Raw genomic sequence first — 23,196 nt, forward strand, 5'->3', positions numbered from 1 at the left:
TTATTGTCTTGTCCTGATCGTCAAAGGGGCTTCAAATGAGGTACACAATATAATTGAGTTGCTCTCTCTTCCAAGAAAAAGAAAATTAAGTAATAATCTTAGACAAAAGTATGGCTGTACAAGTTTTTCTTGGTTTGCCGTGAATTAATAGCACTGACTTGTTTTAATTATTTGTACTTGTTCTCAACTTATTTTTAATATAATAAACATTATCAGATCTAATTTAAGAGGAAAGTTTAAGCAATTATTCATGCACTTTATTCACATTTTACTAATCACTTGATTAGTGAAATGTAATTTTATATGAGGTGGTATGATGTAGGTGGTGTGAATTAAGATTGTACTCTACATCTATTGTTCAAGCACAGTAACTTTAGAAATAATTTTACCAAATTTCATTTTTAAAACTGAGTTTGCCAAATCTAAAGTATCTTTACTTTAATTCTGAACTTTTTCACTTTTCATATGCTACCTTCAATTTTGATCTAGTAAACATGTGGCTGATGTGTTCTCCACTGGAAATGCCTGCTTCTTATAGATTTTCACTTCAGAATAATAGACTTGTGTAATAAGGGGCCATTTTGTATTTGCACGGGGTTTAATGTTTTCCTTTCATTTCCTGCTAAAATTTTCCTTGGCTTAAAAGATATTGCTTCCATATCCCAGTGAAAGAATGTTCAATGAAATGAAAGTGAAACTTCTGCTATTGTTTAAAACAGGACTTCCAGTTTCCAGAATTGGTACAATATAATGCAGAGCTCAAGAAATTGTGACTAGCTTTGTTACACAAGATTGTAATCTATACTGAAACTTTTCAAACATTCTTCATTCTATGTCTATTTCATTTGTTTTTGTTTTCAGTCGCAGAATCTTCTGCAGGAGTTCATCGGCTACATCAAGGTAATGGTAATAATCTATTTTCCATTGATTTGCCTATTTAATCTTTTGGCAAATTGCACCAAGAACTTTGAGAAGCCAGTATAGCAGACAAATGTTCAACTTGTGTAAAATTCTTACTTGCAATTCACGTGTTTTGGCTGTTTGATTTTTGGAACATTTCTCCATTGGTTATGAGGGAAATTATTGCTTCTAAATGTTTTAAAGTGTAGTGTATTCATCTAATTTTGCAACAATAGGCATTTTTAATATCACGCTTAATCACCTTTCTTGTTTTTCCATGGTCTGTAAATACACTACTTGTTATCCTTTTTTCCTTGTTCAATAACGTTGTACTCATTGTACTGTAAAGCCTTTTTTGTAATTATAAACGAGAGAGAGAGAGAGACTGGAACAGAGACAGGCAGTTAAGTTTTTGAAACCAAAGATAGTGAGGCTCAAAAAAAGGATTGAGGGAAGCACACACTGTATGAAGGTAGAGATTGTTATATTTTTATATTTTTATATTTTTAAATTTTTAAAATATTTTTATATTATTGCAGAATAGCATTTTTTTCAAGTTTCCTCATTTTAAATTTGTTATAAGATATAGCGCTTAACGATATATATTAAGTTTCATTGCATTTTGTTTTGTTACTTCAGAACAACATGATGTGAAAAAGAGACAAAACGTGCAAGCCTCATCTCATAAGGATGCTGTTATTGCATGCCATGACTATGCTCTTGCATGACTAGGTATAGGACCATACAAATAAGTCCAATTTAAAGCTGCTTAAATTACAATCGTTGTGAGTGGTGTTATGAGTTAGAAGAATGAGATTGAGCAATGCAATCAGTCCCAAGCAGTATGGAGCTGGCATAGTCGTTGTGGGTCAAATGGGCTTTCATCAGATGGTAGCGTGTGACAAGGGCCTCTGCTAAGTCCATAATGCTTTACATCTTTAGCAATGACTTCGATGAGAGGACTGAAAGTGGGCAAATTTACAGATGATATGAAGACAGGTGGGAAAGTTTGTTGTGAAAATGACATAACAAAGATGCAGATTTTTAAAAAAATCAACGTATAGCTTAAATGACTAAGCGAAAATCTGGAGGTGGAGTATGATGTGGCAAAATGTGAAGTTGTTCACTTTTTAGCAGTAGAATTTTTAAAAAAGCAGCATATTATCTAAATGGAGAATAACTGCAAAATTGGGATTTAGAAGGATCTAAATGTTCATAAGTTCCAAAATGCTGATATGCATATACAGCACATAATTAGGAAATGGGTTGATACCCTTTATTACAAGAGGACTTGATATGCTTCATTACATAGGGCATTTGAGACCACATTTCAAATGCTGTATGCAGTTTTGGTCTGCTCATTTAAAGAAAGATGTAAATACATTGGAAGCAGTTCAGAAGTGGTTTACTAGACTGGGTGCCTTGGCCTTTAGGGAACAACTGGACATGCTGGGCTTATTTTCAGTAGAATTCAGAAGAGTAACAGTTGATTTGATTGAAGTGTTGTAAAATTCTGAATGGTCTTGTCAAGGTGGATGTGCAAAGGATGTTTTCTCTGTGGTGGAGTCCAGATCTGGGGAACTCTGTTTTAAAATCGTGGTTTGTCCTTTAAGACAGAGATGAAGAGAATTCCCTTTTCTCTCAAAGGATTGTGCGAGTTTGCATCAAAAAGTGGGGTCACTGAATACTTTTATGATGGTGGTAGGTAGTATCTTGTTGAGCAAGGGATTCAAAGGTTATTGGAGATAAACAGGAATGTGGAATTTGGAGCGCAAAGAGATCCACATGGATTTTCTTGAATGGCAGATTGAGTCTGCAGACTCAAATATACTAATGCTCCTAATTCCTATGATTGTTTATTAACTCTGGGTATTCTTTCTCACTGTCTTCAGCAGACTACAACTAATCTTAACTCCTGACACTGTAACATTCATAGAACATAGAACGTTACAACACAGTACGTGCCCTTTGGCCCTCGATGTTGCGCTGACCTGTGAAACCAATCTGAAACCCATCTAACCTACACTATTCCAGTATCATCCATATGTTTATCCAATGTCCATTTAAATACCCTTAAATTTGGCGAGTCTACTACTGTTGCAGACAGGGCGTTCCACGCCTTACTACTCTGAGTAAAGAACCTACTCTGACATCTGCCCTGTGTTTGGGATGGCACGGTGGCTCAGTGGTTAGCACTGCTGCCTCACAACGCCAGGGACCCAAGTTCGATTCCAGGTGACTGTCTGTTTGGACTTTGAGCATTCTCCCTGTGTCTGCGTGGGTTTCCTCTGGGTGCTCCACTTTCCTCCCATGGTCTAAAAATGTGCAAGTGAATTGGCCATGGTGTTAGGTGCATTAGTCAAGGAGAAATGGGTCTGGGTGGGTTACTCTGCGGAGGGTCGCTGTGGACTTGTTGGGCTGAAGGGCCTGTTTCCACACTGTACGGACTCTAATATCTAATACCCCTCAATTTAAAGTTAAATGTTCATTGTGCTAGTCATCACCATCCGTGGAAAAAGCTCTCGCTTTCCACCCTATCTAATCCTCTGATTATCTTGTATGTCTCTATAAGTCACCTCTCAATCATCTTCTCTTTCACGAAAACAGCCTCCGGTCCCTCAGCCTTTCTTCATAAGACCTTCCCTCCATACCAGGATATTGCCTGGTAAATCTCCTCTGCACCCTTTCCAATGCTTCCACATCTTTCCTATAATGCGGTGACCAGAATTCTACGCAATATTCCAAGTACAGCCGCACCAGAGTTTTGTACAGCTGAAACATGACCTCATGGCTCCAAAACTCGATCCCTCGACCACTAAAAGCTAACACTGTATGCCTTCTTAACAACCCTATCAACCTGAGTGGCAACTTTCAGGGAACTATGCACGTGGACACCGAGACATCTCTGCTCATCCACACTGTCAAGAATCTTACCATTAGCCCAATACTCTCTATTCCTGTTACTTCTTTCAAAGTGAATCACCTCACACTTTTCCACATTAAGCTCCATTTATGACCCCTCAAGCTTTGTATTCATGCAAATATTTAACAATTTAATACCATTGAATTAATCGTCAAATCCATTTGAAATGCACCCTAATTGAAAGAAATTTAGACAGCTTAATTTTTTTAGAATAGATTAGATTACTTAGTGTGGAAACTGGTCCTTCAGCCCAACAAGTCCACACCGACCCTCCGAAGAGCAAACCACCCAGACCCATTCCCCTACACCTAACACTACGGACAATTTAGCATGGCCAGTTCACCTAACCTGCACATTTTTGGACTGTGGGAGGAAACCGGAGCACCCGGAGGAAACCCACGCAGACACAGGGAGAACATGCAAACTCCACACAGACAGTTGCCTGAGGCGGGAATTGAAACTGGGTCTCTAGCGCTGTGAGGCAGCAGTGCTAACCACTGAGTTTAAGATGCATCATGCAAAAGGAATACATGCAAGCTAATATTTGAAAGGGAAAGATCAGTTAATATTACAAATGTTGCATGCACAATATTCGCTTTTCTCTTTTCAGATATTTGTTGAAATGAGATTATTAATGATTTGTAATTTGCAGACCTCAATTAACATCACCCACTCAGATGCAAATTGATGGAATGGGATTGAGATTTACTCCCTACAATTTTACTTCCCACTGATTTCACTAGAATATGGAAGCCATTATGATTAGATTAATTTTTCAAGTGGGTTAGGTTAGATTAAAGCGATTGCACTTTTATCGCCCCCCTTTTTCTTCGTAACTAATTTAAAAGCTTTCAGTTTGTTTCACACCAAAAGCGATTCTTATTTTACCTTCAGTAAAGGTTACAACAGCAATAATTGCTTGAAAGACTAGGATTTAAACTTTGGGGTAAAAGTAAGATTTCAAGAAGATTTTTTTTCCCAGCAAGTGGTAATACTTTGGAATCTGCTACCCATGAGGTTAATGAAAGCAGAAACTTCCCTGTGTTCAAAAGCAAATCAAATAAGTTGTTGATGGAAATAACATTATAGTTATTGCATTACTGAATTGTTCTGCAGGGAGCTAGCATAGACTCAGAAGGCTGCCAATCATAATGCCTTTGACTATGATGTTTGTGGAGCTACTTTTTTGATGCTTTAGAAATAGAAGGAGATTGGAAAAGAGCAGGAGTTGTGCAGAAGACTGGTCAAAGAAATGGGTCTTGAGAGTTTTGAAGTGGGAAGAGATTAATGTATCTTGCAGGTTGTACTGGATAGGCTGTACTTATTCCTGATAGGAAAACTTTTGCTTGTTATGTGGCCGGTTTGCGATGCAGAGTGATGCCAACAGTGTAAGGTTTAATTCCCCCACTGATTTGAGGTTACCTTGAAGGACTTTGCTTCTCAAACTCTCCCCTTGCCTGAGGTATGGTGACCTTCAGGTTAAACCACTACTAGTCATCTTGATACATTTCCACATGGTAGACTGATTTGTAAAGTTAGAGTACACACTGTGCAAGAAGAGGTAGCCAGTTGGATACAGAACTTGCTTTATGCTAGGAGATAGAGGGTGATGATAAATGGTTGCTGTTCAGACTGGAGGCCTGTGACCAGCAGTGTACCACCGGTTTTGGTGCAGGGTCCACTGTCGTTTGTCATTTAAATGAATGATTTTGGTGAGTATATAGGAAACATGGTTAGTAATGACACCAACATTGGTGGTGTAATGGACAGTGAAGAAAGTTATCTAAGAGTACAATGGGATCTTGATTAGATGGGCCAGTGGGCTGAGGAGTGGCAGGTGGATTTCAATTTGGATAAATGTGAGGTGCTGCACTTTGGTAAGATGAGCCAGCGCAAGATTTATCCCTGGGATGGGGGCCTTCAAAACTAAGGGGCATATTTTTAAGGTGAGAGGAGAAAGATTTAAAAGGGACCTGAGGGGTAACTTTTTCACGCACCGGGTGGTTCGTGTGTCGATGAACTACCAGGGGAAGTGGTAGATGCAGGCACAGTTCCAATATTTAAGAGACATTTGGATGGGTACATGAATAGGAAAGGTTAAGAGGGATATGGGCCAAAAGCAGGCACACAACACTAGGTCAGTTTAGAAAACTTGGTCAGCATGGATGAGTTGGGTTGAAGGATCTGTTCCGTGCTATAGAGCAGCCCTTTAATCTGATAGGACTATGGTGAATTTGCTTTTGGATACAAAGTGAACTAGGTAGTGACCAAGAAAGTACTTAAGCGACATGCTGATAGGTTTTGAGCAATTGAGATCGCAGGACTTTGTGTAGCTTAATTGTTTCATCTTCTCCCCAAAGCTAACTTTCTCGTCTTTTTTGATAAATTGGCATTCCTGCCCAGTGACGGTATTAGGAACATTTTTTGCAAGTTCACTTTTGAAAAAAGCACACTCCTTTTTGAAGTTGCAAGGTAACTGGCACTCTCCCCTTGCTATACCTCCACTCTCCCCTCAGCTCTTCAGTATTACAATAAAAATTAAATGTTCTGACTAGTCAAACATGCCTTATCTGTAAGGAAAGTAGATGAACACCTCCTCTTCCTTCGTGATTTATGCAGCTAGTGAGTAGGCAAGAAAGAAACCGCAAGATGAGTAAAAGGTGACGTGACTAATTGGGCACAAATATTATTTGAGCTATCCTACTTGGATGAATGGAAGTGGTTTATAAATCAATATGCAGGCTTTATTGGTACTATAGCAGTTTTATTTGAGAACCTATATCTTCAGCAAAGACTTTAAAGCCTATCAGCAATGACTAGTGAGCTTCATGAATGGATAGTTCTAGGATTTGAACATCTGGTCAAGAAGCATGAAATTTAGCATGCAACAAGTACCTATGTAATTTTTGAATAAGACTTTCTGATTGTAGTGGTGATTGTAGTAGTAATTTTGGTTAAATTTCAATTAATTGTTGAAAATTGGATAGTAATGGTTGCATCAAAATAAAATGTGCTATTTTAGATTCCCTGATATGCAAATGTAACAGCTTTATTCAGTCGTGGGAATGTGGGTATCACTGGCTGGCTGACCCTAGTCACCCTTGAGAAGGTGGTGGTGAGCTGCTTCCTTGAAAGGCTGTAATCCATGTGCTGTAGGCTTACTCACCGTGCCTTTAGAAAGGGAATTCCAGCTTTTTGATCTAGCGACACCGAACGAATAGCGATATATTTTCAAGTCAGAAGGGTGAACGGCTGGGAGGGGAACTTAGTGTTCTCATGTATCTGCTGCCCTTTTCCTTCTAGCTGGAAGTGGTGGTGGGTTTGGAAAGTGCTATCTAAAGGATCTTTGGGGAGTTTTTGCAGGGCATGTTTGCAGACAATACACACTGTTGCTTCTGAGCATTGGAGGTGAAGGAAGTAGATGCTTGTAGCTGCTTTGTCCTGAATGGTGTTAAGCTTCTTAAGTGTTGTTGGAGCTGCACCCATTCAGGCAAGTAGATAATTTGTGCTTTGGAGATGATGGATAGGTTTTGGAGAGTCAGGAGGTGAGTTACTCACCACAGTATTCCTAGTGTTTTGACTTGCTCTTGTAGCCAATGTTTATGTGATGAGTCTAGTTGAGTTTCAGGTCAGTGGTTAACCCTAAGAATGTTAATAGTGTGTAACTCCGTGATGATAACACCATTATATGTCATGGGGCAGTGGTTAGATTGTCTCTTAGCTCCAAGTGGTTTTTGGCATGTTTATTCCCCCATTTGATTTGGTCTTGGTTTATGGTTTTCATCCTCTACCTAGTCAAACTTAACATTCTTTAATAAAAGCAGAAAAAACAGGAAATGCTCAGCAATTCAGTCAGAGAGAAATTTCAGAAATGTAATTTTTAGGTTTTAACAGGTGAAAGGGGGAAGAACAGGAGCATTGGAGGTGATAAGTTTGAGGATGGGAGGTGTTAAATGAACAGTTATTTACTTTGATGTTTTTATGATCATCAACAAAATTAATTACTATTGTAAAAATGGGTAGTAAGACAAATTTGTGTACCTGAAATAGTCAAAAAGTGATAGACATATGAATAATGTCAGTATGTAGATCACTATGAAGAAGGTAGGCGTATATCTTCAAAGAGAAAATTGCAAGTAAGTAGGAGGCATTCGATATTGACAGTACAGTACTTGGTAAGAAATGATGGAATTGTAATTTCTTGTGAAACTGAGGAAAGACCATTGTGGTCTATGACTTAATGCTGGAATCATTAGTCATTTTGTCCAGAGCCTTTACAGTATAATCTACTTGTGAAAATCTCATGACCTGTCGCTGTATGATGTTCTTGTCTACTTGGTAAAATAGTATTTAAAATCACTTTGGATGTCAACTTTGCTGAAGCTGTACTAGAGAAAGTGGCAAAAATAGTTTGTCAAATTCATTCAGAAAGCCAAGACTGTTGCAGAAAAGTGATTTGCTGTACCTTGTTCTGTGAAAGAATATATGGTGGACATTTCTTACGGACACTAAATTATGAAAAGAAATGTTAACATTGACCAAATTTCTGGACTGATGTATATTAATTATAATCCTTGACCTCAAACAGTTTCATAGTAAATTGGGCACTAAACCTTCCCTCTTGGACTTCTGTTCAAATCCAATGCAAATTGCTGCAGTTGAATTATCCTGTCATTTTTCAGTTTGTATACTTTCCAAGCGGTGGTCTTGTGGAAACAAAACCAGCTTGATAATGGCTTTTACTACTTGACTATGGTTGAAGTTGTTGTCATAAAATTAAGTTTGCATCCAAAGTAATTTTTACTTTGCTAATCGGTAAGTGTTAGTAAGGTCTCTTAAACTTTCTTAGACATACAATTCATTGAGAAATTTGACAATTTCTATGCAGGCTAATCTTTTAACAACATTTAAAAAAACAAGCTGCTCATGCATGTTCTCTTCCTCTACCACTGATATTATTGCACATTGGTCTATCTGTACCGTTTCCTCACATCACCAGGGAAGAACAGAAGATGGATTTTAGCAGCTCCCAGCTATGAGAACTGAATTCCATGGGCTGGTTGCAACTTGATTTTTTCAGTCCATAGTAGTCAGTTCTCCAGCTTGGCTGCTCCACCCTTCAGTATTTCTTCAACCTAGTCACCTCATCTGAGCAATTGTTTCAATAAAATGTTTTCAATTTCTCAGTTATCTTGCCTGTTACAGATAACTTGTTTTTATTTGGATGTGGCCAGTATTGTAGATCTGTCTTTCAAATCTGACAGCTGAATAAAATAAAACAGAAATAACGGGTACTACTTGATCAAACAGTTGGATAATATTTTTAACACAACTTCTATAAGATTTTTTTCCTCCACAAATTAATTTATGAGCAAGTCAGGGTAGGATGGAAGTTAACATTTTCCAGCTAGAACATTATCAGTAATTTAACTTGTGTATTCCAACTTTAATCTTGACAGCCAGTGGTTATTCAATTATACCCAGCATGAGACTTTCTTGCTAAGTATTTGTTGATAAATTGCTAGCAGCTGAGGGCTTTGTTCGTTTTTGGCAAGTCGGGACTGGCATTTAAATTCTCATTTTGTGTAAATGCAGTAGGATTTTCAGTGATTTTTCTGTTTTTAATCTTTGGAAATCCGTTACTATACTGCTATCAAGAGCTCTGGATGACCACTAGAATAAATGTTTTTTTTTCCCCTGTAGAGTATAAAGGTTGTTCTTCTAGAAGATCTTGCTTCTCATTTTGGCTTGAGGACACAGGTAAGTGATCTTGTTTTTCAAAGAAAAGCGGCCTCCTTCCAGTTAGAAGGAGAAGGAAAAACACATTCAGTAAAGCACCAACAACACTTGTTTTTATTTCCAGCTCTCAGAATATCCTAAACTTTGATACAACCATTGAAATTTGAACTGCAAGTACTATTGTTAATGAAGGCAAACAACTTTGCCCAAAGAAAACTCTTATTAAATGGAAATGGATATATAATGATTTAAAGTAGCTCCTGTGTGTAATCTAATCCTTTTGTTTATTCGTTGCACAAAGCAGACTTTCAGTTTGAAGGTTTATTACAATGATTGGTCATGTTGTTCTTAAATTTGCACATAAACAAAATGTAATTCTATTCTATCATCCCTAGGATATTGTTATAAGGGATAGAGTGTTGTTCAGCATTTCAGTTCTAAATATTCATTGTTAAAAATCATACAACACCAGGTTATAGTCCCAACAGGTTTATTTGGAAGCACTAGCTAGTAAGCACTAGCTAGTGGTTCCAAATAAACTTGTTGGGCTATATCCTGGTGTTGCATGATTTTTAACTTTGTCCACCCCAGTCCAGCACTGCTAAATATTCACAATTATCTAGTAAACTTGCCATTTTGACTTCAGTATTACAAAATATATTTAATTTTTCTAAAGCATTAAACACTGCTTGGTGAGGTTTTTAATAATACCAAGTAGGAACATTTCATATCAATTCCTGACTAAATTGTCTCCAATCATCTCCGCTCCCAGAGCATTATTGAAAATATTCCTTGTGGCAGTCTCCTGGTTCAAATCATCATCATTCACATTGTCAGCATAAAACAGCAAGATCTGGACAATATCTAGGCTTGGGCTGACAAATGGCCACACAAGTAACAGGCAAGGCCATCTCCCACAAGACAGAATCTAGCCATCTCCACTTGACAGCCAATGGATTAGTATTACTGAATCCCCCCATTAGCAACATCCTGGGGGGTTACCATTGAACAGAACGTGAACTGGACTTGCCATATAAATACAGTGACTATAAGACAGATCAGAGACTAGGAGTCCTACAGTGAGTAACTCATTACCTGACTCCATAATGCCTATGCATCAACTGGGTACAAGTCAGTAATAAAATGGATTACTCTTCATTTGCTTGCATGGGAACACCATCACTTGCAAGTTCCCTTCCAAGCTTTTCACAACCCTGAATTGGAAATATATTACTTTTTCCTCACTCTTACTAGGTCAAAATGCCAGAACACCCTCCCCAACAGCATTCTGGATGTGCCTACATAAAATGGACTGCAGTGGTTCAAGAAGGCATCTCACTTTATAAGAAAGTGAGTTCACATTCGCTGAAAGAAATTTAAAAAGGGTGAAGTAGGGACAGGAGTAACTATTTTGATCTCTCATTTAGGGTTATTCTTGAACCCAGTCTCCTAGCTCAGAGATAAGGACACTACTATTGTACTACAGGAGCTGTCCTGACTGAAATTTTGATACTTTATAATCAAAGTATTCATAGATGTTTTCATACACTTCTGTACAGGTGGAATTTGAACCCAGGATATTGGTATAGAAATGGGGACACTACCACTGCACTGCAAGAGCTTATCCTCTGCAGATGATTAGGCTGTTAAAATAGTCTTAATGCTCGCATGTGCTTAATGGGTTATTTTAGAATGTTGTTCAGTATTTTTGTTTGTCTTTAATTTTTGTTAAATTTTATTTGAAGGAGGCTATTAACAGAGTCCAAGATCTGATTGCTGAAGGAACTCTGACAGGTAAGCCACTAGTGCATTTCATAGTAAAACATTACTTATAACTTATTTAAAGTTAATTCTGAATTGTGCATTTTTGTGAATAATTATGCAGGGGCAGTTGAATGAATTGGTGGAATTATGCAGAAGGAAATGGTTTTCAGAAAGACATTGCTCTCTGGTTTTGTTTTGTCTGATCAACCTTTTCAGAGATGTTATTACACACCTCTGGTGAAGGTGAGATGTGAACCTCAACCTTCTGGCTCAGACGTAGGGACATTATCACTGAACAACCAGAACCTTTTGTGTTTTTTTTATTCTCTGATTAGATAGCTGACAATGTAGAGCATAAAGAAACCTATTTAATGTGTTATGAAGTATAAAGTTCACAATTTACAAAAGTTAATTTTCTTCTAGGTGTCCTGGATGATCGTGGAAAATTCATCTATATCACTGAACAAGAACTTGCAGCAGTGGCTCAATTTATCAGACAGCAAGGGCGCATTTCGATAGTTGAACTGGCACAAGCCAGCAACACTCTAATCAATCTTAATCCAGAATCGAGGTCTATTCCTGAAACTGTGGCCTAATATTTACTCAGTTAAATAAATATAAACCTACAAAGTTCATCTTAATGGTGTCTGTTGCACATGAATTAAACTTTTGTTCTCAGTCTATCTAAATGTATTGACTTTTTTTTGCTTAATTTCTTTTATTCCATTTCCTGCTTGTGAAAGATTCTCCATATCTTCAGTTGCTTTTGCTGACCCATCGCCCACTTTATTGTCTGTCTGTCTGATTAAGTTACTTTAAGCAAAATATTGTGCCAAATAACCCTATTGACAATTGATAATTCATTACTTGTGTTTGTAAATCACCTTGAGTAACAACTTGTATTCATAGTTGAAATTAGATATATCCTTTAATAGTACATCTTCTCTGCACAGTAGATTGCTAACAAGCCAGGATGGCCTGGCAGGATTGTTAGAATATAACTCGGAAATTATAATTTTGGGAAGAAAACATTGTGAAGGTGTCTGGGGTTCTATATTAGCTTCACTGAGAGACATCTAGGAATAGTAGACTACTTGCAAAGTTCCTCTTTACAGCGTTGCTATGTTTCTATCAATTTGTGCCTAAAAGTTAGTGTCTTGTGTTATACATAACAGAGGACTTCTGCTGGAACTGTAACACGTAGGTTAAATGTCTGAAATTGCCATTTACCAATTATAATTTGGTGTAGATATGGTAAAACAAGTTTTATATGAAAAGTAACATTAGTAAATTGTAATCTGCATTCTCTACAACATTGCCACATTACTGTAATGAGTAATGTGTATTTTGTAACGAGTATTTTGTCGTGCACCAAATATCAGCTAATCAGCTAATTTTACATGGAGCTGTAAGATAAATCACTCCTTTATTTGATTCCTGATTTGGAACAGTTTTCAAAACAGATTTTGAAAAATTTTATTGCAGGTATTTTGATAAATAAAATTCATTATTTGATTCATTTTCACATGTTTTAAACTTAATATTTTGTATTGCTTGAATCTTTAGATTATTTATTTGAAATTAGGAAATCTTAAACTGGTATTTGTACTTTTCCCCAGAAATGACTAAAACTTATTAGTTTTAAACTTCTATAGAAGAAGCAGTACAGTACTGTTTTTAATTAATATTAATATATTTCAGAATATTTAAGAGCATATACATTTGTTTACTATTGGAAAAAGTTCCCATCCAGTGTTAAAAAAACACAAAAAATGCAAATCCACAAAGTCCATCAACACCTGAAAGAGAACATTTGTAAATCATTTGGAGCAGCCTCCACTTTCATCAAAAGTGTAACCTATTGTAGTGAATAGATGTCCAATTCATTAAAATTGAGAAAGACTTTCAGAGTAAGACTGAAACAGAATGAGTAACTGAGAATTTGGGTCAAAGTGGGAATTCAGTTGATAAATCTTTGTAATTTTATAGAATAAAATTCAGCATCAGCCCTAGAACCAGTAACCTTTAAAGAAGTTAGATATGCCTAGTCAAATAACTAGGCAGAAGTGGGTACTGCGTGCTAGAGATCAGAGTCCAGATTAGAGTGGTGCTTGAAAAGCACAGCAGGTCAGGCAGCATCTGAGGAGCAGAAAAAATCGATGTTTTGGGCAAAAGCCCTTCATCAGGAATGAGATGAAGAGCTGATCCTGATGAAGGGCTTCTGACCGAAATGTCAATTTTTCCTGCTCCTCAGATAATGGAGAAAAGGCAGATAAGGAGAACTGGCATTATTTGATCAGCCATGATCTCATTGAATGTCAGAGCAAACTTAATGGGCTCAATGAACTGCTTCTGTTCCTATGTTTTATGGTCGAAACGTGACTTAAAGATGGTGTTGCTAGGTCAAGAATGTTACAAAGCAGCCACAGGGCATCCCATTTTGTGGAAACTGGATCAGCCAGAAGTCATGATTTGCATTGGTACCAATGACACAGATCGGAAGAAGGATGAAGTGCTGACAACAGATTTGAGGGAGTTAGGAAAGAAATTAAAAAGCAGGGCCTCAAATTCTGTAATCTCAGGATTATTCCCAATGTTCTGTGCTAGTGAGCGTAAGAATAGGAGGATTAATCAACTAAACTCAGTGCTGAAGAGCTGGTATAGGAGGGAAGGCATTCGATAATCTGAGGAATTGGTACTGATTCTGGGGCATGTGGGGACCTGGATAGTCTGGGACTGATATCATTGCAAGAGCTTTTACTGGTATTTTTGGGATGGGTTTAAATTAACTTGTCAGGGGAATGGCAACATGAGACAGTGAAAAATGGAAGAAAGAAATGTTGGCAGCAAGAACTGAAACAGATGTTAGGGAGACTAGAAGGCAGGAGAAACAAGGCCAATCATTGAGTATGCTTAAAAAGTGGAATGATGTCAGAAAGACAAGGTGGCACCACCTGAGTGCATGCAACCAGGTAGATGATCTAAAGACATGAATAGAGACACATGGTGTGATCTAATTATCATTACAGATCATGGCTACACGATGACCAGTACTGGGAACTGAGCATTCAAAGATGGTCAATGTTTAGGAAGGCAAAAAAGAAGTTGCACTGATAATAAAGGCTAGGATCAGTTCATTAGTAAGGGAGAATCTTTAATTAGAAGAACAATGTATGAAATCAGTTTGGCTGAAACTATGAAACAACATGGTATTAATTAGGATTGAGGGAGTATGGGTGAGTTCAATCTGCCCATAGACTGGTTAAACCAACTGAACATTAAAATAATGGAGGAGTGTGTGAGGGATAGTTTTTGAGAGCAATATGTTGAGGCAACTAGAGGACGTACTATTTTAGATTTAGTATTAGGCAATGAAAGGGAATAATTAATTTGTTGCAAAAGAATCTTTAGTAAAGAGTGACCAGAGTATGATAGAACTAGGTGGAATGGTGGCACAGTCATTAGCACTGCTGCCTCACAGCGCCAGAGACCTTGGTTTGATTCTAGCCTTGGGTGACTGTGCTCGTTTCCTCCAAAAGTCCAAAGATATGTAGGTTAAGCAGATTTGCCACATTAAATTGGCGTGTAGTGTCAGGAGATGTGCAGCTTAGGAGGATTATCCATTGTAAATGCAGGGTTAGGGGATTGGGTGAGTGTGGATGGTATGTCCTTTGGACAGTTGATGCAGACTTGATGAGCCTCTTTCTGTACTGTCGGGATACCACCTTATGTTTGAAATGAAGGTAGTTCAATCTGATGCAAGGGTGTTAAATGTGAATTAGGGAAATTATGAAGACATGAGGCTAAGATGTATGGCTGTACATAGGTAAAAGTATTTAAAGAACTCATGCGTGACTTCCAATGACTACACATTCCTTAAGGTGCAAAAGTTTAAGAAAGGTCAGTTTGGGAGAGAGAGTTAGGAGTTGTGATCTCCTCTGAGACATGGGAGGATATTAGTGAAAATATGAGGAAGATTTTTGTCTGTAATAGGACCCATGCCATGCAGTTGAAGATTCTCCATATGGTCCATCTGGCCCCAGACTGTCCCTCTAAATTTAAGGTGGGAGTATTCTCAGTGTGCCCCAAGTATAAAACAAGTATACTGGTACTCTCACTCACTCACTGTGGTCCTGCCACAGGCTTCGTATGTACTGGAGTAATTGAGAGGGTCTTGAGGACCAAAGTTAAGATGGACTCGATCTCTCTTCTCCTGGGACTGCCCAGTTTGTCCTCTTCAGATATTCATGGGAGAAAACTTGTTAATATCCTTACTTTCTGCGTGATGAAAAACATTTTGATGTGTTGGGTGTCTGAAACCCCCACCCCAGGCCAGCTTGTTGGCGTAAGCTATTCATGGAACATATCCCCGTGGACTTTCTCGTAAATATGGTGCACCAAAAAGCTGAACATTTTTATAAACATGGCAGCCCTTTTTGGATGGCCTTGATGCAGATTTGTCTGCCATTTTAATTAGGGCTTTTCTGTAGCCATGACAATCTGATTTAGAGAAGTTGGTACCCAGAGAGGAAGATTTTTGAATAAACTTGGGTGTAATATTTATTGCTGTCAAAGGTCGGGAGCTATTGTTTTGTTGTGCTGAGCAGTGTTATTTACTTATTTATCTATTACTTCTACTGCCCTGTTTATCTTGGACATGAGTATAATTTGGTTTATGTTGTTTCATTAATTCTTTTTAAAAAATTTTTATATAGAGTAATGTTGTTGGTTTATTGTTGTAATTTTATTTTTAAAAAGTCATTTTTTCTCAATAAAAATATTTTAAAAAGTCAGTCAACCATACCCAACAAAGGAAGATCAGGATTGCATAAGATTACAGGGAAATACCTGTAAGGTTGCCAGAAGTAGCAGTAATTTTGAAGGTTGAAAGGTTAATGTAATATGACAAAGGATAACCAAGAAACTGATCAGGAAATGCAGAATGGAACATTAATACAATCTAACAACAAACACAAGGATTGACTGGAAAAGTTTCTATAGGTACAGTAAACAAGGTTTGGCTAACATGATTATATTTCCATTAAAGGCAGAGTCAGGAGAATTTAAAACGGGGAATAGAGAAACAGCAGAGAAGCTAAATATTGTTTCACAAGGAACTTGCCAGAAATCTTTCAGAAATAGAGATCCAACTGGCTAGGTAGAATGAGGAATTGAAGGAAATTAGTATTAGTAAGAAGATTGTAATTAACAGGGCTGAAAGTTGATAAATCTCAAGGATCTGATATTCTACATTCCAGAGTGGTTAAGAGTTGACTATAGGGAAAGCCTGTTGAAGAGAGAGAGAGAGAAAAAATAAGAAGCTACAGACCTGCTAGCCTCACATTAGTAGTAGGAAAAAAATGCTTAAATGCATTGTAAAGAATGGGACAAATTGGTTGATCTGATTGAGCATATTCAGCATGGATTTGCAAAAGGCAAATCATGTTTGACAAAATTGTTAGGAGTTTGTTGAAGATGTTACCAACAGAATTGATGGGGGACAATTGATGGACATAGTTGATATTTTCTGATCACTCAGAGGGAGGGACACTACTAGGAAGGACCCTTGATGGACTTTGATTTTCAGAAGGCTTTTGATAAAGGCCTCACAGGAGGCTGGTTAGAAAGATCGAATCACATGACGTAGGAGGTGAGGAGCTGGCATGAGTTAATGATTGCTGAACAGATGGAAAACAAATAGGAATAAATAGGTCATTCTTATATATAAATAATATTACTGTATTTCTTCAAATCATTGATAGTATATTTCCAAATTTGTGGAAAATACAAAATAAGCAGGAATGTGTTATGAGGAAGATGTAAAACCACTTTAGGAAGATTTGGACTGGCTCAGTGAATAGGCAAGGACATTTCAGTACACCATCCTGCTTACACACACCTGTTCTAGGCCATGAGCAGTGTTCTAGTGAAATGCATTACAAGCTTATTGAGTTGAAGAATATGAGAAAATGAATGTTGTCCTCAATTTTGTTTCCCTGCCTCTACCCACCACCCCTAAAGAATCTTGGCTCTGATTTTGCTTAGATCTGACCTATGCTCTGCCATTAACACCTACTCTGGCCCTCTATTCTCTACCATCATTACCACACATTTTGCCTTTTGCTCTGTGAAACCTATGATCTCTAATTCCACCCTTCCTCTGACATTCCTTTCTGTTCCACTTGCTCCTTCCTAGGTTGCATACAGCAGAAAAACCATCAGCTTTGCATTTCTCTTCAGTTTCTCCCCCACATTTGTGGCCAAATTCGCTGAATTTCTCCAGGACTTTAGACGCTGGAAATCTGAAACTCAAGCCCTCTGCAAATATGGGGGATAGGGTGTATCCCATTCCGAAATCTGGCATTTCATGAACAAGAGGCAGTGTTACGATAATACCCTTAAACCTACTCTGAAGGTCACATAACTAATACTTACACAGAATTTCGATTTTAGGGCATATGTGATATGGAAAGATAGATTGCACTTGCAGCATCAGTGCAATTGTGTTTTTTTTTAAGTTAACGGTTCAAACACTCGTACAGAAGCCACCTCGTAGCTTCTCATCGTTAATTCTAGGTTTCACTCGGCAGAATTTCACGCTGACACCCAAAGTCAAACTGCGAAGCGCTGACACGTTCTGTGTAAAAAGGAAGAAAACCCCACACTAATACCTGAAAGCACTAGGCTGGCTGGCTGACTGTCTTTCAAGGTGAAGACGAGTTCGTGGGTGGAAAAGAATTAAAAATAATGCAGCGGGGGTTGGTAATAGCCGTGAAGAGGACAAGGAAGTGACAGTCGAACTGTCTCCCCCCCAGTCAAGTTTGCAGCCTCATCCTGTCATTGTTTCCTCGGGTCTAAATGACCCAGGACCTAACTCAGAGAACCTCAAGCGCAAAAATGTACAATCAGTTCTGCCTCCCGAACCAAATCCTTGAAAAGAGGATCCCTAATGGATGTGAAGACAGCAAAGCCAATGGATAAAATGAGCCTCGCGAAATTATTAAGCATTAATTAAATGTCACACTGAGGGACGTCTCTCAGTTTGGTGAAGATAGTTTCTCAAGCTCAGTTTCTCAAAGAGTTAATCATCCTTTGTGTGTCATCACGGCGACGCAGTGAGCACGTCAGGGTAGGGAGCTGGAGAAGCCAGCCCTGTGTAATGTGAATTTTCTTTCTCTCTCTCTCTCTCTCCCCCTCTTTCCCCTTGCTCCGAGCTGCCACCGTCGGGAGGGCGGGCATGGAAAGTAGATTCCGGGCCCCACAGAACCGCAACCTACCGGCCGCTGTCACTCAGTGCTTCTCGGTGGTGGCACTGTGTACGGCTGTGGCCGACCCCAACTGGTTCCAGGTCGCCCTGAACGGCACCTCTCCGCAAATCTACGGAGTGGCTTATGTGGTCCACCTCCAGGGAAACCTCACAGCAGGTAATTCACTGAGCACGAATCAAAGTGGCAGGAGGGGGAAGAGAATGCAAGGTGAGGAGAGGTGATGGTATCTGGGGAGTTGGTCTCAGTTTCAAAAATATACTTTATCCGTAACGTTTTCTATAAGTACACAGCAAAAAGGTTCTAAAACAGCCCTTTGCAAAGAAAACAAACAACACATGGGAGTTTGATATTCTTCAGAGGTTCGCTATATTTGCAAAACGAAGGCAGTTTCTACTCAGACAGGAAGCTATTTACTTTCAGTTTGAAGCAGTAAGGGTTTCTGACAACTGAATGGACCCTAGTTATACTCTGCAAAGGACATGTATTTCCGGAGAACTTGCAATGCTCCCATGGGCTTTGTAAACATGACCACTAGTTGTTCCACCCCCTTCCTCGTTAACGTTAGGAAGCGAAAGTAACTTGTACCAGTAAAATAGGACACCGAAAATAGGGCATCAATGATGCAAAGTTCAATTATTGAAATCAAAAATTAAGAAGTTGAATAAATTGAGAGGTTACATTTTTGGTAACACTTCAGGTTACCCAGAAGTTCAAAGTTCATGAAGTAGGTTTGACCAGAAAGACAACCAGCAAGTTTTCACATAGCACAATCCAACCAACAGCAGTATAAATACCAGACAATATACAGTTTTAATGACGTTGCTGAGAGATCCATAAAGACCAGGACTCTGAAAGAATTAGGTTGCTCTTTTTCAAGTTAACACTATGGAACCCGAAAGGTTAGATTTCGGTTAATGTTTCATCCAAAAGGTAGCACCCAATTCAAAATAACCACCAAAGCTCAACACCTGGAGTAAGGCCTGAATTGTGGCTTTGAGTTAATAACAAAATTTCAGTGTTCTCATCCCACTTTTTATTTAATTCATTATTTTTACCCTGAAGTGATCTTGCTACACAGAAACATATAGAAGATTGGAGCTGGAGCAGGAGCAGGTCACGTGACCCCTCAGGCCTGCTCTGCCATTCAATTTGATAATGACTGATCATCCAGCTCAATACCCTTAATCCCCTCCTCCCCCATATTGTTGATCCGTTCACCACGAGAGCTATATCTACCTCATTGAAAACACAATATTTTGGCCTTGACCACTTTCTGTGACAGTGAATTCCATAAATTCACCAACCTCTGTGTGAAAAAAATTCTCCTCATTTCAGTCTTAAAAGCATTACCCCTTATCCTTAAGCTAGGACCCCTGATTCTGGACTCCACCATTATTGGGAACATCCATCCTGCATCTAACCTGGCAAGTACTGTTAGAATTTTACAACTGTCTATGAGATTACTCCCTCATTCTTCTAAACTCCAGTGACTCTAATCCTACCTGATTCAATCTCCTCATAAGTCAGTCCTGTTATCTCAGGAATCAATTTAGTAAAGCATCACTGTATTCCCTCTATAGTAAGAACATCTTTGGATAAGGAGGCCAAACTGCATGCAATATTCCAGGTGTGGCCTCACCGATGCCCTGTATAATTGCAGCAAGACATCCTTGGGGATGAACTTAAATCCTCATGAAGGCCAACATGCAGTTTACCTTCTTTAGTCCCTGCTACATCTGTGTGCTAACTTTCAAAGTCTGGTGGAAGAAAACACCCAGGTCTTTTTGAACAATCTCTTCACTCAAATTACAGTCATTCAGGCATCTGCCTTCCAACTTTTACTATCAAACTGAATAGCCCCACACCTATTCATATTCTACTGACATGTAATTGCACACATACTCGGCCTGTTCCTGATGAAGGGTTTTTGCCTGAAATGTCAATTTCGAAGCTCCTTGGATGCTGCCTGAACTGCTGTGCTCTTCCAGCACCACTAATCCAGAATCTGTTCAAATCGCGCTGCAACATCTGTGCATCCTCTTTACAGTTCATCCTTACAATCAGCTTTGTGTCATCTGGAAATTTTGAGATATTGTACTTAGTTCCTTCATCTAAATCTGACCCTAACCTTATTCACAGATGTTGTGAATGTCTGGGGGGGTCCTATTACCAATACTGATCCCTGCTGTACCCTACTGGTCATTGCCTGCTGTTTAGAAAATGACTTCATATCTCCATTGCATTGATTGCTGAAACTGAAATATTTTTCACTTCCAGAGTCTTTCTGCTTTTGGTTCTACTTGATAGACCTTTAAATTTGGAAAGGTTTAGAGTGAGACTATTTCCTCTGAGAAGATGATAGCGAGAGGTCATCAGTCTAACATTGTACCACAAAAAGTGCAATCGGCAATCCGAAAGAAACTATTTCACCCAAAGATTGGAGAGAATGTGGAACTGGTATCACGTTGAGTGATTGAAACCAATAGAAATGTATTGATATGATGAAGGAGAAGCTAGACCAGCATGTGATGGAGAATGGAATAAATGGATAATGTGGTAGATTCAGATGAGAAAAGATCAGAGAATATTGCTACACCTGTGAAAAGATGAGAAAAGATCATTGTCGCATATACAGCAGAAGAGACTAGTTGGGCTCAAAGTTTCCGTGCTGTATATTTATGTATATGTAAGTTCTCCCCTTCTGCTTCCTTGACCCTAATCTGTGCTTGCAACTTCTTGATTACCTTTAATATCTTCTGTTAAATCAAAACTCGACAACCTTCATTCTTCCTAGTGCAAAAATCCTGCTTGTTAGCGTTCCTGTGATTTCAGAAACCTTCCTCATTTTTTTATAAATTACTCCATGATTCCACAAGAGTTTATTTTAGTGCATTTTCTCCCCCAGACTACTGCTGTCACTCCTCTGAGTTTCATTCACTATCATGTTCCTGCTGGGTTTGTAATGTTTTTGAAATGTCTTCACAGGAAATGGGTGTCACTGGCTGGGCCAGCATTTATTGTCCATCCCTAACTGTCCTCAAGATAATGCTGGTGAGCTGCGTCCCTGATCTGGAGCAGTCCTTGGGATCTAGGAACACCTACAGTCATGTTAGAAAAGGAATTCCAGGATTTTGACTCAGTGTTACTGAAGGAATGGTGATATATTTCTAAGTTAGGATGAGGGATGATTTGGAGGAATCGGCAGGTGTTGGTGTTCCCAGGATCTCCTACCCTTCTTCTACGTGGTAAAGATTGCAGAGATGGAACATGCTGTAAAGAGAGCATTGGTGAGTTTACATGAGTCACGGAATTATTACGATGCAGAAGGAGTCTTTCAATTCGCCATGCATGCACCAGCTTCTGTTATCTAGTCTGGCTCTTACTTAGTGTCAATCTCCAGTCTTTTCCCCAGATCCCTATACAGCATTTCTACGAACACGTTTGTTGTGTTGGTGGTGGGATGCCAATTAAACAGGCTCCTTCTTTGACCATAAGATGTCGGAGCAGAAATAGGCCATTCGTTTAGTCCATGGATCTGCTCCACTATTCACGGAGGTCATGGCTGACCTGATAATCCTCAACTCCATTTTCCTGTCTTATTCCTATAATCCTTGATTCCCTTCTTAATTAGAAACCTGCCTCTCTCAACCTTATAGTTAATGACCCATCCTTGAGATAGGAGGAGAAGAGGGGACCTAACTGAGGTATACAAGATAATGTGAGGTGATGCATTTTGGAAGGTCGGATTTGAAAGCTGAATACAGGATTAAGGATAGGATTCTTGGCAGTGTGGAGGAACAGAGGGATCTTGGGGTGCAGGTACATAGATCCCTTAAAATGGCCACCCAAGTGGACAGGGTTGTTAAGAAAGCATATGGTGTTTTGGCTTTCATTAACAGGGGTATTGAGTTTAAGAGTCGTGAGATCGTGTTGCAGCTCTATAAAACTTTGGTTAGACCGCACTTGGAATACTGCGTCCAGTTCTGGTCGCCCTATTATAGGAAAGATGTGGATGCTTTGGAGCGGGTTCAGAGGAGGTCTACCAGGATGCTGCCTGGACTGGAGGGCTTATCTTATGAAGAGAGGTTGACTGAGCTCGGACTTTTTTCATTGGAGAAAAGGAGGAGAAGAGGGGACCTAATTGAGGTATACAAGATAATGAGAGGCATAGATAGAGTCGATAACCAGAGACTATTTCCCAGGGCAGAAGTGACTAACATGAGGGGTCATAGTTTTAAGCTGGTTGGAAGAAAGTATAGTGGGCATGTCAGAGGCGGGTTCTTTACACAGAGAGTTGTGAGAGCATGGAATGCGTTGCCAGCAGCAGTTGTGGAGGCAGGGTCATTGGGGACATTTAAGAGACTCCTGGACATGCATATGGTCACAGAAATTTGTGGGTGCATACATGAGGATCAGTGGTCGGCACAACATCGTGGGCTGAAGGGCCTGTTCTGTGCTCTATGTTCTATGTTCTCAATGGTCAAGAATTCCACAGATTGACACCTCTTTGAGAGAAAGATATCCTCCTTATTTCTGTTTTAAATGGTTGACCAATTACTCTGAGATTATGTCCTCTGATCCACTCCTCTCCCACAACGGGAA

General features: G+C 39.0%; 2 protein-coding genes across 4 annotated transcripts in view; both read left to right on the top strand.

Annotated features, from left to right (window-relative positions):
* The window catches only part of LOC140480974 (DDRGK domain-containing protein 1-like), a 120,664-nt gene extending 108,703 nt beyond the window's left edge, over nt 1-11,961 (top strand). For both annotated transcript variants that reach the window (XM_072576591.1, XM_072576583.1), the window contains exons 6-9: nt 862-900; nt 9,527-9,583; nt 11,308-11,356; nt 11,750-11,961. In XM_072576591.1, the coding sequence (XP_072432692.1) occupies nt 862-900; nt 9,527-9,583; nt 11,308-11,356; nt 11,750-11,922 (318 nt within the window). In that variant the 3' untranslated portion in view covers nt 11,923-11,961. The remainder of the gene's footprint in view (nt 1-861; nt 901-9,526; nt 9,584-11,307; nt 11,357-11,749) is intronic.
* Nucleotides 11,962-13,009: 1,048 nt separating this feature from the next.
* The window catches only part of LOC140480988 (uncharacterized), a 55,395-nt gene continuing 45,208 nt past the window's right edge, over nt 13,010-23,196 (top strand). Inside the window, exons 1-2 of one of the 2 annotated variants that reach the window (XM_072576608.1) lie at nt 18,649-18,750; nt 21,580-21,881. In XM_072576608.1, the coding sequence (XP_072432709.1) occupies nt 21,779-21,881 (103 nt within the window). In that variant the 5' untranslated portion in view covers nt 18,649-18,750; nt 21,580-21,778. Of the gene's footprint in view, nt 18,751-21,579; nt 21,882-23,196 lie in introns of both variants that reach the window. The other variant, XM_072576602.1, reaches the window with a different exon arrangement.

The sequence above is a fragment of the Chiloscyllium punctatum genome, chromosome 1, assembly GCF_047496795.1.
Source record: "Chiloscyllium punctatum isolate Juve2018m chromosome 1, sChiPun1.3, whole genome shotgun sequence".
NCBI classification, from domain to species: Eukaryota; Metazoa; Chordata; class Chondrichthyes; order Orectolobiformes; family Hemiscylliidae; genus Chiloscyllium; species Chiloscyllium punctatum.